The sequence below is a fragment of the Procambarus clarkii genome, chromosome 17 (genome assembly GCF_040958095.1).
Source record: "Procambarus clarkii isolate CNS0578487 chromosome 17, FALCON_Pclarkii_2.0, whole genome shotgun sequence".
Taxonomy (NCBI): domain Eukaryota; kingdom Metazoa; phylum Arthropoda; class Malacostraca; order Decapoda; family Cambaridae; genus Procambarus; species Procambarus clarkii.
In genome coordinates, this window is record NC_091166.1 from 45,398,210 (window position 1) to 45,412,762 (window position 14,553).

The following is a 14,553-nucleotide window of genomic DNA, read 5'->3' on the forward strand; positions in this document are numbered from 1 at the left end:
CTACAGTTAGGTTATTCGTTTCTGCCGAAACGCTTTGCGTGATAGTGGATTTAGGCATTGTATGTACTAGCTCTATCTATAAATTCAGCAATATTTGTATCACCCCTAGTATGTATGTACTTTACCCGAATAAACATTTTAATTTGAATTTGAAACATTTGTTATATGGACTACGTCTAGGTTACAGATGCAACTGGGAGATTGGTAATGCTGTGTTTCCTCGTGGCCGTCCTCCTACCACCGTAACCGGCGATGGGAAACGGCTCTGATGAGGTTGCATATTGGCCATACCTGCTTAACCCATGGTCACTTGATGGAGCACCGCCCTGCTCCTTATTGTCCTAATTGCATTATCCCTCTTACGGTCGTGCATGTCCTTCTTGAATGTCCTGACTTCCAAGACGAGCGTGTGTCTTGCTTTCCGACTGCCCCTCCCGGTCTCGTGTCCCTCAATAGAATTCTTGGTGACTCGGATACTTTCGATATCGTTCGCCTTATGCGTTTTTGTTCTCGTATTGGCATCCTTGGTAATATTTAGCGCCCTCTGATTATTCCGCACATTTGGTGGTGCTACATAGCCTTCCCGGTTTGGTGCCTTCTTTTGATAATTACTTACTTACTTTTGTTTATAAGTATTGTAAATAGGATGTCATGTAACATATACCGAACCGGTGACGTCATTGTTTGCTGTTGGAATAAAGCCATGTGAAGCACACGCAACTTTCTCTTCCTTTCCCAACATTATATCCAGGTACCATTTAATCGTTACATTTATTAACGAATGTCTTCTTGTGCTGGAAAATATGAGATCTTAATACTGGTTTATATAATAATCCATTAGTTAGGGAGCATTTATTATTTATCACATAAATAATAAAATACAAAAGTAATAATAAAGCTTAAATTGCATTCACTGGAAAGGCGAAGAGTTAGGGGTGTCATGATAGAGGTTTCTCTTCTTGATAGTAGGTGCAGTTTGCATGAAGGATTTGTCCTCCTGATGACTGCAGATAGAGGTTTACAAGTGGATGAATGGACATAACGAAGGGAATATTAATAGGGTATTAAAAGTATTAATACAAGACAGAACACGAAACAATGTGTATAAATTGCTTAAGTTTAGATTTAGGAAAGACCTTGGTAAATACTAGTTCGGTAACAGGGGTGTTGATTTGTGGAGCCAATTACCGCGTAAAGTGATGGAGGTGGGGTCCCTCGATTGTTTCAAACGTGGGTTGGACCTGTATATGGGTGCTTATAAATCGGAGCTGCCTCGTATGGGCCAATAGACCTTCTGCAGTTACCTTTGTTCTTATGTAATATAGGTCCGACGTCTATTCATTCCTTATAATTCATTTTATATACACCTCGTTATCTTGCATAGCTATGGAATCTTAAACTCGCACACCCACAGCTTGGAATCCAGAACGTAACAAATGAACAAGGCAACCTTTTATATATGTTAAGATAAACTAAAATAAATTATTGTTTTGATTAGAGACAGTGGGACAGCTTACCTCCTGCAACAACCGAGCGGGATTAACTAAAGTCTGTTTCTTTCAATCAAAGAGCGGTTTGTTAGTCGCTCAATAACCTTATTGAGGTTACTGAAGGACTTAGAATATATAAGACACTGGCTGCACACTGTTCCGTTACGATTAATGAGATTTTTTGTTTTAATTTTTGCCCTGAGGGGTGAGTTTATTGGGCAGCGCCACACATCCTGTGAGTGAACACACCGCCATAACAGCATGTTCAACACTCCCCAATAGGAAGAAAACCTGTTGGGTTGTTCATCCTGATGTTATGATGGCAGCAACTAGGTGATAGTTAGCACTAATCTCTGTTGATTGGTTGAATGATTGTTGAATTGAAACAAGGAAAAACAGGCCAGCCAGTTGGGTCTGGGTAAACGATGATGCCTCTGCCAAGGAAGGCGCTGACGAAACCAAAAGTTCCATATGTTATCACATGGTGGTCTCCGAGGGACAGCAAGACCAGGTCGGAGACAGGATCACGGCTTCCTGCAAGTCAGAAAAGTGCAATTTGGATAATTGTTATATGTAACTTGAAATTATAATTTTTCATATGTCTTGAAAAGACATATGAAAATATTCAACTGTTCCACTTACTTACGAAAAGGCGAACACCCCTTTGTTGCTACAGTAAATTGTAGCCCCAGTAAAGTCACCTCAGATATGCCGGGTAAAGTTTCCAGATCAAGATAAAAAAAATCTAAATATCTTGGGCAAAAGGATTTGTTATCCTTCGCTATTGGCTCAAACGTGACAGCTATAAGATTACTAAAGTCATAATAATTAGACTAATTTAATACAAAACTTTATAGGAATTTTAACACGGCTATTGTCACATAAATTATACTTTAAAAATGGAGAAAATATAATAATGCACGTTGGTTAACTTTGTGATCCTCCGCGGCGAGTCAGTTAAGGAGGGTCTGGAATGATGTTCACTGATATATCACGCCATTGTGATTTCATTACGGAATATACATAAGAGAACTTTCAACACTCAACAACATTTAAAAATTGAAAACCAAAAACATTGTTTGAGAGGACTCTTGTAGAAACTGGTAAAAAGTTATTATTATATAATATTTCCATGATTAAATGAACAAATTCACAAGGGCCGTGACGAGGATTCGAACCTGCGTCCAAGAGCATCCCAGACGCTGCCTTAATCGACTGAGCTACGACATGATCAAAGGAGTTGAAACCGAAGTTCTACAGAACTTACTGGATCTTGCAGTCTGTCCGAGACAGAAACCAGGGTTTTACACAACTCCCCCCATGCACTGGAGTTGTGTAAAACTCTGGATTTTTCACATACAAAATCCTATTCACTGCCAAAAATTATTTTACTCCTAGTTACGACTAATAAATCATTTATATATAACTATATTTAAATGGTACTTTCTCACTCTAACATTGGCATTCACTGAATCCTCAGTAGCAAATAGTCTGGAGTACCAAAAATAACAGCGGAAGAAATTTAATTATGTGAATAATATATTACTGGGGTTAATTTTATGATTATACATAGATTAGATTAAAGGAATGAATAATGCAGTACTCACTTAGTTGTGTTTGCGGGGGTTGAACTCGGGACCAAAGAGCCAGAGTTCAACCCCCGCAAACATAACTGAGTATTGCATTATTCATTTCTTTAATCTAATCTATGTATAATCATAAAATTAACCCCAGTAATATATTATTCACATAATTAAATTTCTTCCGCTGTTATTTTCGGTAGTCCAGACTATTTGCTACTGAGGATTCTGCAACTATATGCATGAGGGATATCAGGGGAGCTGTCTCTCCAAGGCCTGGCCAAATATATTTCCTATATCTCACTCAGACGTGAAGTAATTCTAATTCACTCCATTATTTCATTTTGCCTGGAATTGGTATATTTACATTTCTATTTTGAGTGGGGAGCTTTCAAAACAACTGGGCCTCTACCCTTCAGACCGAACTACTTGCCTTGCTTCTTGCGAACTATTTGCCTTGCTTCTTGCACAGAAATGTGTACAAGTCTCCAAACTTGACACATTAATTATAAGTGACTCTTTATCATCCTTACTTTCTCTCAACTCTTTAAGACATAACTGTAACATGCTCATGTCTGAAGCTAGACACAAATACAACAAAATTATTAATGATGGTAATAGAGTCCATTTCATGTGGACTCCATCTCATGTTGGCCTCCGAATGCATGATAGAGCTGATGAGTTAGCCAAAGAATCTACCTTTAAAGGAGAAATTAAATATAACCTTGGATTGTCAATAAGCAGTCTGAGAGCAATAGTACACCAAGAACTTCAACAAAATCTTGTAGATCTGAGGCAAAGTGAAATCGACACCAGTAATTCCATCTATCATCATACTGTCATGCAAGATGAGTCACACATCTATGGATCATCCAATAAAATCAGCAGACTTCTAGATGTTACTACTGCTCGGCTTAGACTCGGTTACAAGTATCTCTGGGAATTCTTATTACCTGCCGATGTAGACCTGACCAAATGTAAACTGTGTCAACACAGTTATTCGCACACCCTCCGTCACTATGTGATGGAGTGCGAAAAGATACGTGAATTTAGAGACAATTCTGTAACAAATGTTCCAAAGGTGTGCAAATATTTAATTCAAAATTATCTGCTACATTAAATTTTAGCCAAATATCCCCAGTTTGCTAACTGTAGGTAGTAACTAAGTGATTGTAACCTATCCACCGCTGCCCACTGGATGGGGGGGGGGGGCGGTGTGCAGGATAAACATATCAATTGTGACACTAGCTCTCCACATATGTCAGTTGCTTAATTTAGAAACTGTACTTTTGGTTGATCTCGAACCCATTGGTAATGTGACGACGTATATTGAATTTTGTAACTAGCTCATCAAGATTGTAACTTGTTCAGCTAAATGAATTAAGGGGTTCAGTCCCTGAGCCCATTATGTGCCTCTGTAACCCTTTCCACTACTGCCCACAAGATGAGCATGGGGTGCACAATAAATGAACTAAGCTAACTTCTGGTTGACGAGATTTGACAACTCAAGATCAGTTGTACTCTCGTCCGCCACGTATAGTCCTGTGTCCTTTGTTCCACTGGTAAATTTACCTGTAACTGTCTATACCTGTATTTTCCGTTTATATCCAGGGACGTGTCTTCACCATTACACACTCTGGTAATCAGATCTGGGCCCCACCTTAATCGTGGAAATCTCTACAAATTCTCGGTAGCTCTCGAATTCCGGTAATCGCACAAAATAGTCTCTCATTCACACAGGAATTTGGCGAGCCTCACTGTTCGCCCGGGGCTCTGTCTCTTGGCCCCTCCACTCTCATCCTATATCTTTATATATCAGAGTCCCTTACACAGGGACTCTGCAACCCTCACTGTTTGCACATGGCTATAACTCTCGGCCCACACTCTTGTAAATCTTTAAAGTATCTCATTATGGGCTCGTTCCTCACACCCCCCCTTGGGCCTCAACCTTCCATTATTTCATTAAAACACTTCACAGCCGCTCACTCGGCTGACGGCCTTGGCCACTAGGAATTATGTTCTAGTCCCTCACTGATCACTTAAATCCCTCAAAGACACTACAGGCTATTATCTCTGGTACTTGTAATCGTACCGTCACGTCAGCTTCTGTCCACTGGTCGATGGTGTATGACACTTGACGATCGCCGAGTCACTTCTCTCTGGTTCCTATTGATCTTCGTTATCCTTCCAAGTTTTCTTCAGCGTGGAACTGTTGCCACGGTGAAGCCTTCTTGTGTCTCAGCCTCACCTCATCTTCTTAGGTGCGGCTACTGAAGAAATCACTTGACGATAACCGAGCCTCTTCTCTTTGGCTCCTATTTATTTTCATTATCCTTCCGAGATTTCTTTGATGTGGAATCCTTGTCACGGTGACACCTTCTTGTGTCCCATCCCCCCGCCTCTGCTTTAGGTGCAGCTGTCGAAGACTGTCGCCCTCTTCACGACAAATGACCTCCTCAGTGTGCTCACCTAGTTGTGCTCACCTAGTTGTGTGTCAAGCTCCCGGTAGCCGCAATGTGACACGACCTCATCTCAACTTCTTCACAATCCTGGCGAATCCGGCAACATACGAGAACAGCTTCTGGATTACGTTCCTCCTGGAAATCTCGGCCTTAACTATTCTTGGTCGGTCGGGCCTTCTCACAAGCGTCAAATTGTCGAAACTAGCACAGGTAAGGACGGGTGTAGAGACAAGACGTCCTCTAGCTCTCTTTGTTGGAAGTGAAGAGACGATTTTACCTCCCATCAGCGTCCTCTCGGTGTGACGTCACCGTTTTGCAAGACATTGATTGGTCCACATCGCCTTCTCTAACAGTCTAGATCCACTCGCATGCACATTGGACCTCCTTAGGAATCCCAGCCTTGTTCAAGACGAGGTACATCGACTTCTGACTCCTCCTCCTCACAATATTTCCTCTTTAACTTACAAGAACCTCATGATTCTTGATCTTATTAACCTACTTTCATTTATTAACCATATCGCAATATGTACAGAGCCTCAAATATGGAAGGAACATCCAGGAACATCCAGGAACATCCAGGAACATCCAGGAACATCCAGGAACATCCAGGAACATCCAGGAACATCCAGGAACATCCAGGAACAACTCTCACCTGAAGGCAGCCTAGGCTATGTTCACATGTAATCATAACACGTTACCAATGCCACCAATGTTACCCATACCATTACTGCTACCTGACTGATACCACCAACGTCACCATTACCAATACCACCAACATTACCAATATCACAGTGCTGCAGTGCTATCACAGTTACCAATACCATCACACTTTTTACCAGCATAAACAACATCCTTGTCCATAATATTGCTTTGGCACCACTTGGGGTCATCACTGGTCACCACGAACACTGGAACAGCTGCTCTGTGGAACATCAACAACAATTATTTTAATAAAGTTATAATACAACTGAACAAATCCACAGGGGGCCTTAATGAAGGTTCGAACCTACGCACGGGATGATCCCAAATGCGCCTTAGTCAACTGTACCAAGACATGGTAAAAAGAATTGCAACCTGGAGTGCAATTCAAGGCCCTTTTGGATTTGTTCATTTGATATATCACGCTATTGTGATTTCTGGGTGTATTGTAATACAACTGTAATGCATGCTAACAATGTACATGATATTGCCAGAAAATGCATAATGAAAAATGCAGAAGTCCTTGGAAACATCTCCGGTAAAATATTTAGTTATTTACTTGCCATTAAGTGGTTCACGATCTAGATATGAAGTACTCAAAACAAACATTATAAAAGTGTTTGTTTTATTTATTATTATTGAGAAAAACAGGAGCCATGGGGTGGATTTGAACTTGTATACTCTGTACTCCCAAGTATACGCCCTAAACCACTATGCCACAATATGCTTGAAAAAGTAATGCAACCTGGAATTCAGCTTAATCCTCTAGGGGGTACTGCAACCCCGACTTAGTTTCATTGGAAGCCTCAGGACCCCTAAAGGGTTCAGTTGAATCTCGGGTAGCAGTACTTTTGAACATGTCGTGGACTAGTGGTCCAGGGCGTGGGCTTGGAAGTACCAAGTGTGTGGGTTCGAATCCTCCTCATGGCTTCTACTGATTTTCCAATTATATTTAGTATTAATGAAATCATTTTGTATGTATCTACTGACACTTTTATTTGAGAAAATGTAGATGATTTAGTTGATGATGTTTATTAGTTTTGTATCTCCTCTTTCTTAATATATCAAATTAATGTGTTTACTGTTATAACTTTTGTATTTGCTTGCATTGTCTTTTCCATTTGTTTGATATTGTGTTTCCATGAATACTGAAAGCATTATAATGTATAATTATATTGACAAATATTTTACACGATAGGCCTTATATAAATTTTAGACATTTATAAACAAGACAATATTTATATATTAGCTATACTAGAATCAAAAATAGATATAAGAAATATCAATGTAACATGATGGTAAGCTTCAACAATTGTATCATATGTAACAAACAATATTTAATACTACCACTGTCTCCTTTCTCGGCATAAAACAAGCAAAAAAATTTGAGTTTCATGAATTAGTAGACACAAAATTAAATGTTTAAAATTTAAAAAAAAAAAAATTGGGTATTAACAAGCTTAGAATGAGTTGATGGTAGCAGCAAACAGCAATGTGCTGCTATCCTATTGTTTACAAAAGATTACAGTGTAGATATAGCTAGTTTTTGACCACGAATTAAAAAGATTGGCGTCAAGGTAATTATAATCAGTCTTACGGTTAATTTAGTTGATGTAAATTATTCCATCTAACTTACCTGTTCCTGTAGAAATTAAATGCCCGTTGAAAATATGTCTTATCCAAGGGATCTAAGTTGTATGCACCTTTGATAAAAGAAAGATGGTCGGTTCTACGAACATGAACAGTAACTACTGTAATATTTTGTGAAGTATTGTTGTGCAGACTTTTAACAGCATTATCAAGCCGCTCTTTAGCTTTGTCAATGATGTCTTGTCGAAAAGGCAACTCATGACGAAACAGATCCCTTAATGGAACCAGTAAATGTGAAGGACACGGACAATCTTCGACGTAAGAAGACACGCTGAGTGGGTAATGCCGCAGCCGTGAGTTGGACAACACTATACCATTGCCTGTGTTATTGATAAACAACTTCCTGTAGAGGTTGCTGAAGGGCAGCTTCGCAGAGTACCCAGGGAAGCACTTGTGGTCTTCAACGGGCAGGCTTAGCTTGTGGAATAATCCACTGATAGATCCATTCATTGCTTCAAGAATCGCAACCTGTAGGTCAAAAGGAATAATCATTGAAACTTTTTTAAGTATAAAACAAAATATTGTTCCATTACTTCCAATAAGCTAACAATGGTTATTGTCCAAAAGAGTAACATATGTGGGTCATTATTTTTGTTTATTAACACATTTAGGTATATCTGTATTTGTGCAGCTACCCTAGACTATATGAAGGGGAGTACAGTGTGTCACAAAGCTAGCTACGTGATTCTAAAATCCACATCACACAGGATGGTTAGTCATACAGAGGCACGTGATAAGTAGTCTGCACTGGCAGACTCTGAGTGCATTATGAGGATATCATCAACACAGGAGTGAATAAGGTAGAAGTGATACTGAATTAGTGTGTAACAAAGATGAATTTAAATTAGATCTAGGTATCCCCATCTCTGCTGTCAAAACTATATTGTACCAAACACTCAGGTCTGATAAGAGAGAAATTACTGACTCCCAACGACCTGAAAACACCAGTATAAGAAGCTATGATTTGTTCAGATCTGAAACCTATGTTTATGGGCAGCACAAAACGTCCACCAGACTGTGCGACACAGTGGTTGCCAGACTCAGGTTGGGTTACCGTTACCTGTGGCAGGTGGCTACAGGTGACGGATCTCCCAATCCTGAGCACTCCAGGTGCAAACTTTATGAGCAGTAACTGCGGCATGATCTCCCACACTACATCATCGAATGCCCAGTTATCAGACCATTCAGACCCGTTGGCATGAGGTACCTGGAGCTTTGCAATTACTTTATTCACTCCCGTGTTCTTGAGGATATCCTCATATTGCACCCAAAATTTGCCAGTGTAGGCTTCTGATCGTATAGCCCTGTATGACTAACCATCCTGTGTGATGGGGACTTTCAGTGTAGGTCACGAAAAACCAATAGGTCAAGAGTAATTCTAATAGATCACAATAAACTATCAAGGCTGCAGTATCTTGTTATTGCTAGTGGATCGTAACAGGACTTAATAGTCCGGCCCCCAGGACTATGGGGCAGTAGTCTTTCTGCAACATTGCTTGCTTTTTAAGTTCTTCAAAAATATGAAATAAAGTATAAAATAACAATGACTCCACTCACTAGTCGTGAACGTTTGATGATGCTTCTCACCGTCCTAAATTACCAGATCAAACCTAAACGTTAGCAAACTATAATGTGTCAAATGTGTAGTTTGTTACGACCCTGGTTTCCTTAGTTGGAAACCAGAGGTCAAATTGAGCTCTAAATAATTATTTTACATTAATTGATAGGACTGCAGACGCGTTTTTGTTCCTATCTTCCTTGCCAGACGTAAGACGAATCTTGTTTCTCACAGAGCATTCAGACTCTGAGCTTGTTGTTGATTAAATATAACATTGAACAAATTATCAGCTATTCTTAGAATGATTAGGGGGAACTAGGAAGGAATGTCTGAGTAAAATTGGGTTGATGTCTGCTGTACGATCGGCTGAATATCTGTCCGGCAGGAAGTAGAGTGGGAGGCAGGAGGACGCTGGGTCGCTTGTTTCTGGTGCTGGCTGTGATTGGGTTCACACTCCCCCTCATGGGTTCTGTACTCCTTTACCCTCTCTCTTTCTCTCTCCTTACCATATCCTGATTCTCTTCAAGATAAGTATTGTATATCGTGTACCGTTCTCTGGCAAAAGTGTGTAGTAGTTTGTGTAGCCATAGCTAGTGTTTATATTCCTAAGATTGCTCCAGGTGGTGTAGTGAAACCACGTGTGTTCAAGTTGCCCCAGGCTACCTATAGCCTTTGCTAGCGCCCTATTCAAGTAGACTTTACCCTAGTTTTGGTAATTGTAAAACCTTGTATCCTGCCTATGTGGACCAAGGCTTTTAACGTAAAGTAGAGTGGTAAAGTAGTTATTGTTATTACTGTATATGAGGGGTTATAAGAGGGTTTAATAAATAAGTACTATTAAAGGAGTATCCATTCTTCCTGTGTAGCGGAACAGTGATCTGCTGCTAGACTGACGTATTTATTTTGAAGCCAATAATTTAATAGTGTTTTATGTTCTTATTGGGGGGGCTGGGCCTATCTGATCTTCAGTGATTTTAGGAACTCCTAGTTCTTCCTTAGGCCTTCTCAATACCACCTTCCCATGGTAAGTAACATTTTCATAACAGTAGTTAAAGAGTCTCTGATCCTTGCTAACATTTGTTCTTAATACTATTCACAATACCATTGCTGGGACATTTCATAACATACAAATATTAAACAATAGTGCTGATATAGAAGAATACTGTTACTCACCCTTACGCCGAAGACCCTCCTTATCAAGACTAAGGACAAGTACTGGCAGAGTTTGTTGCCTAACTGACCCCCTGTGTTCATTGTGACATAAGGCAGTGAGCAGTCTGCAAGAGGAATTAGGACACCTTTATCATTATACTCTGGCACTAATAAGCAGCATTATAGTTTTTTTTTTTTTTGAGATATATACAAGAGTTGTTACATTCTTGTACAGCCACTAGTACGCGTAGCGTTTCGGGCAAGTTCTTAATCCTATGGTCCCTGGAATACGATCCCCTGCCGCGAAGAATCGTTTTTTCATCCAAGTACACATTTTACTGTTGCGTTAAACAGAGGCTACAGTTAAGGAATTGCGCCCAGTAAATCCTCCCCGGCCAGGATACGAACCCATGACATAGCGCTCGCGGAACGCCAGGCGAGTGTCTTACCACTACACCACGGAGACTGTTAAGTTGACATAGAACTTCTAAACTATTTGACTTACAAAAATATACTTCTTGGTATAACCTAGCTTTTAAATAAATAAATAATAAATATGTTTATTCAGGTAAGGTACATACATACAAGTGATGTTACATTAATGGATTGATATATAGATAGAGCTAGTACATACAATGCCTAAAGCCACTATTACGCAATGCGTTTCGGGCAAGAAAAACATTAATATCTAGAACTTAATTCTAATTGAGCATAAAGAATAAAAAGTGTTGAAAACAAATACAAATAAAGATAAAAAAAAGGGGGAACATGACTGAAAAAGCAGCACAAATACAATAGGTTGACAAACAGTGTTGATTAAAAAAAAATAATAATAATAAAATAACAGACATGGGTTGACAATAAAGGAGTGAGGTGGGTTACAGGGAATTTATTAGGTAGTGTTTAGTTTTTATCTTAAACTGGTTGAGAGAGGTACAGTCTTTAACATGGTTGGGAAGGTCATTCCACATTCTGGGTCCCTTGATTTGTAGAGCATTTCTAGTTTGATTAAGTCGTACTCTAGGAATATCAAAACTGTATTTATTCCTGGTGTGGTGCTCATGGGTTCTGTTACAACCTTCAATGAAGCTTTTGAGGTCAGGATTACCATTACAGTTCAGCGTTTTATATATGTATAATACACAAGAGAGAATGTGCAGTGACTTAATATCTAACATATTCAGAGATTTGAGTAAGGGTACCGAGTGATGTCTGGGGCCAGAGTTGGTTATTGTCCTAATAGCAGCTTTGTGTTGGGTAATAAGAGGACGTAAATGATTTTGGGTAGTAGAACCCCAAGCACAAATACCATAGTTGAGGTATGGATAGATGAGGGAGTAATAGAGAGTAACCAGGGCAGGGCGGGGTACATAATATCTGATCTTAGAAAGAATGCCAACAGTTTTTGAAACTTTTTTTGATATATTTAGAATGTGACCCTGGAAATTCAGCTTGTGGTCGATGAGAACGCCAAGGAATTTGCCATCTAATTTGTTACAAATTTGGGTATTGTTTATTTTGAGATTTATCTGATTAGAGGATTTATTGCCAAACAGAATATAAAACGTTTTGTCAATGTTAAGGGTGAGTTTGTTGGCAGTTAGCCAAAGATGGACTTTCTCTAGCTCAGTATTTACTGTGGCATTTAGAGCAAGGGGGTCAGGACTGGAGTAAATGAAGGTTGTGTCGTCAGCAAATAGAATTGGTTTGAGGTGTTGGGAGGCATTTGGAAGGTCATTAATGTAGATGAGAAAGAGGAGAGGGCCAAGTATGCTGCCCTGAGGAACACCAATGTTGATGGGTAGGGTGGGAGAAATTGTATTATTCACAGAAACATACTGGAGCCTGTCAGTAAGATAAGATTTGAGGTATTGCAGGGAGTGTCCTCTGACTCCATAATGATGTAATTTAAGAAGAAGGTTTTGATGGTTGACAGTGTCAAAAGCCTTACGCAGGTCCACAAATAACCCAACAGGAAACTCCTTTTTATCAAGAGCTGCGTGAATTAAGTTAATCATACTAATAAGTGCATCGTTAGTGCTTTTTTTGGGTCTGAAGCCATATTGACAAGAAGGTTGAATATTTGTTTGAATTGAAGGTTATATATTTGAAGGTTATTTTTGAAAGGAAACAAATCTTTGTTGTAAGTAGTAATTATTCACTGATTTCGGGAAAATTAACATACATTTTTTGTCGTAAATTGTAATTATTCACTGATTTCGGGATAATTAACATCATTTTTTTGTTGTAAATAGTAATTATTCCCTGATTTCGGTAAAATTGACATAATTTTTGTAGTAGCATAAAACAGACGTTTCTCTCACAGCTTCAACGGCTTTCTCAGACCCCGCCCCTAACTTATAACTAGTTGTTTAGTCAGAGTTGGTTGGTTTTTGTATTGAGACATAATTTCTCCCCCTGATTCCAAGTATGAATAACCGTCCTGTGAGATGGGAATATTAGATGAACTTATAGCTAGTTTTTTTTATCTACACTGTGTAATCTTTCATACAGAACAGGGTAGCAGCACGTTGCTGTGTTTACTAGTTGTGTTTTTGCGCGGGTTGAGCTTTGCTCTTTCGGCCCGCCTCTCAACTGTCAATCAACTGTTTACTAACTACTTTTCTTTTTTCTTTTTTTCTCTCCACACCACACACACACACCCCAGGAAGCAGCCCGTGACAGCTGACTAACTCCCAGGTAGCTATTTACTGCTAGGTAACAGGGGCACTTAGGGTGAAAGAAACTTTGCCCATTTGTTTCAGCCTCGTGCGGGAATCGAACCCGCGCCACAGAATTACGAGTCCTGCGCGCTATCCACCAGGCTACGAGGCCCCTGTGTATACTTATGACTGTTAAAAAAATAAATAAAAAAACCTTTCTCATAGCAATTTGGGTAACTCTTCTATATTGTGAATATATAACACCACTAGGTGAACCAACCATATGATAATGGTAGACTATTATATTACTTTATAAGAAAGAGAGACTTGGACAGAAATTCAGCAAAAAGACAGACAGACAGAGTGCCTGCATAGAGACCGGGTCGATCAGGGCAATGAGAAAACGAGAGAGAGAGTGAGAGAGACAGGAACACAGAGAATAAGACACAGACAACAATACCCAGAGACAGAGAATAAGACACAGAGAACGACAGAAACAGAGATAGGAAAAGAAGGATAAGGGGGGGGGGTAAGAGGGGGATGTTGAAATGTGGAAAGGAGAAGGAGGATATTTCAAAAGAGTAAGGGAAAGGGGTATACTTGAAGAGAGGGATGGAGAGAGGGGAGACAGGTTGAGAATGGAAGAGGTGAGAGTGGGGAAGATTAGGAGAGGGGCGAGAAGTGTGAGCAATGGAGAGGGAAGAAAGGTAGAGAGGGTGAGAGAGAGTTGAAGAGAGGGAAGGAGAGTAGTGAGATGGGAGAACGTTGAATATGTGGGAGACAGTGAAAAAAAGATGAGAGAGACGGGGGGGAGGAGGAGGAGGGAAAAAGGGAAGGGAAGCGGAACAGAGCCGGATACCTTCCCCTAGTAGTCTATATAAAGCCTAGTTAACCTGCAAGATATAAAACTGAAGAATATCAGCTTCAGTTACTAATATGATACCAGTAATGGGCGACATGACACTGGATTACATGATTAATATTCTATTTTTCATTATTTCTCATTGCTAAGTTCCTTTCGCTGGCGATCAACTAAACTCTAGGAAATTAATTTTGTTATAATAAGCGACAGGAACATACAAACAGTCAGAGAGACATGTAAAGTCAGAGACAAGCAGAGACAGATAAAGACAGAAGATAGTGACAGATAGTAAATAAGCCCTGGGTCTGTGGTGTGTGTGTGTAGGCGTCGGGTGGAGACGTCTCAGTCTTGGTTCTTCGTCTGACTTCTATCTTCAGGCTTCTTGCTTCAGCTGCAGGTGGTTGTGTCCGTGTGCAAAGTTTTCTCGTATTTCTGGG

At 39.8% G+C, this 14,553-nt stretch overlaps 1 protein-coding gene across 2 annotated transcripts in view; it reads right to left on the reverse strand.

Annotated features, from left to right (window-relative positions):
• Window positions 1-837: 837 nt before the first annotated feature.
• LOC123772508 (galactoside alpha-(1,2)-fucosyltransferase 2) overlaps window positions 838-14,553 on the reverse strand; it is a 55,596-nt gene continuing 41,880 nt past the window's right edge. For both annotated transcript variants that reach the window (XM_045765741.2, XM_069325925.1), the window contains exons 4-7: window positions 10,613-10,716; window positions 7,868-8,349; window positions 6,369-6,454; window positions 838-2,024 (exon numbers count right to left, since the gene is read on the reverse strand). In XM_045765741.2, the coding sequence (XP_045621697.2) occupies window positions 1,837-2,024; window positions 6,369-6,454; window positions 7,868-8,349; window positions 10,613-10,716 (860 nt within the window). In that variant the 3' untranslated portion in view covers window positions 838-1,836. The remainder of the gene's footprint in view (window positions 2,025-6,368; window positions 6,455-7,867; window positions 8,350-10,612; window positions 10,717-14,553) is intronic.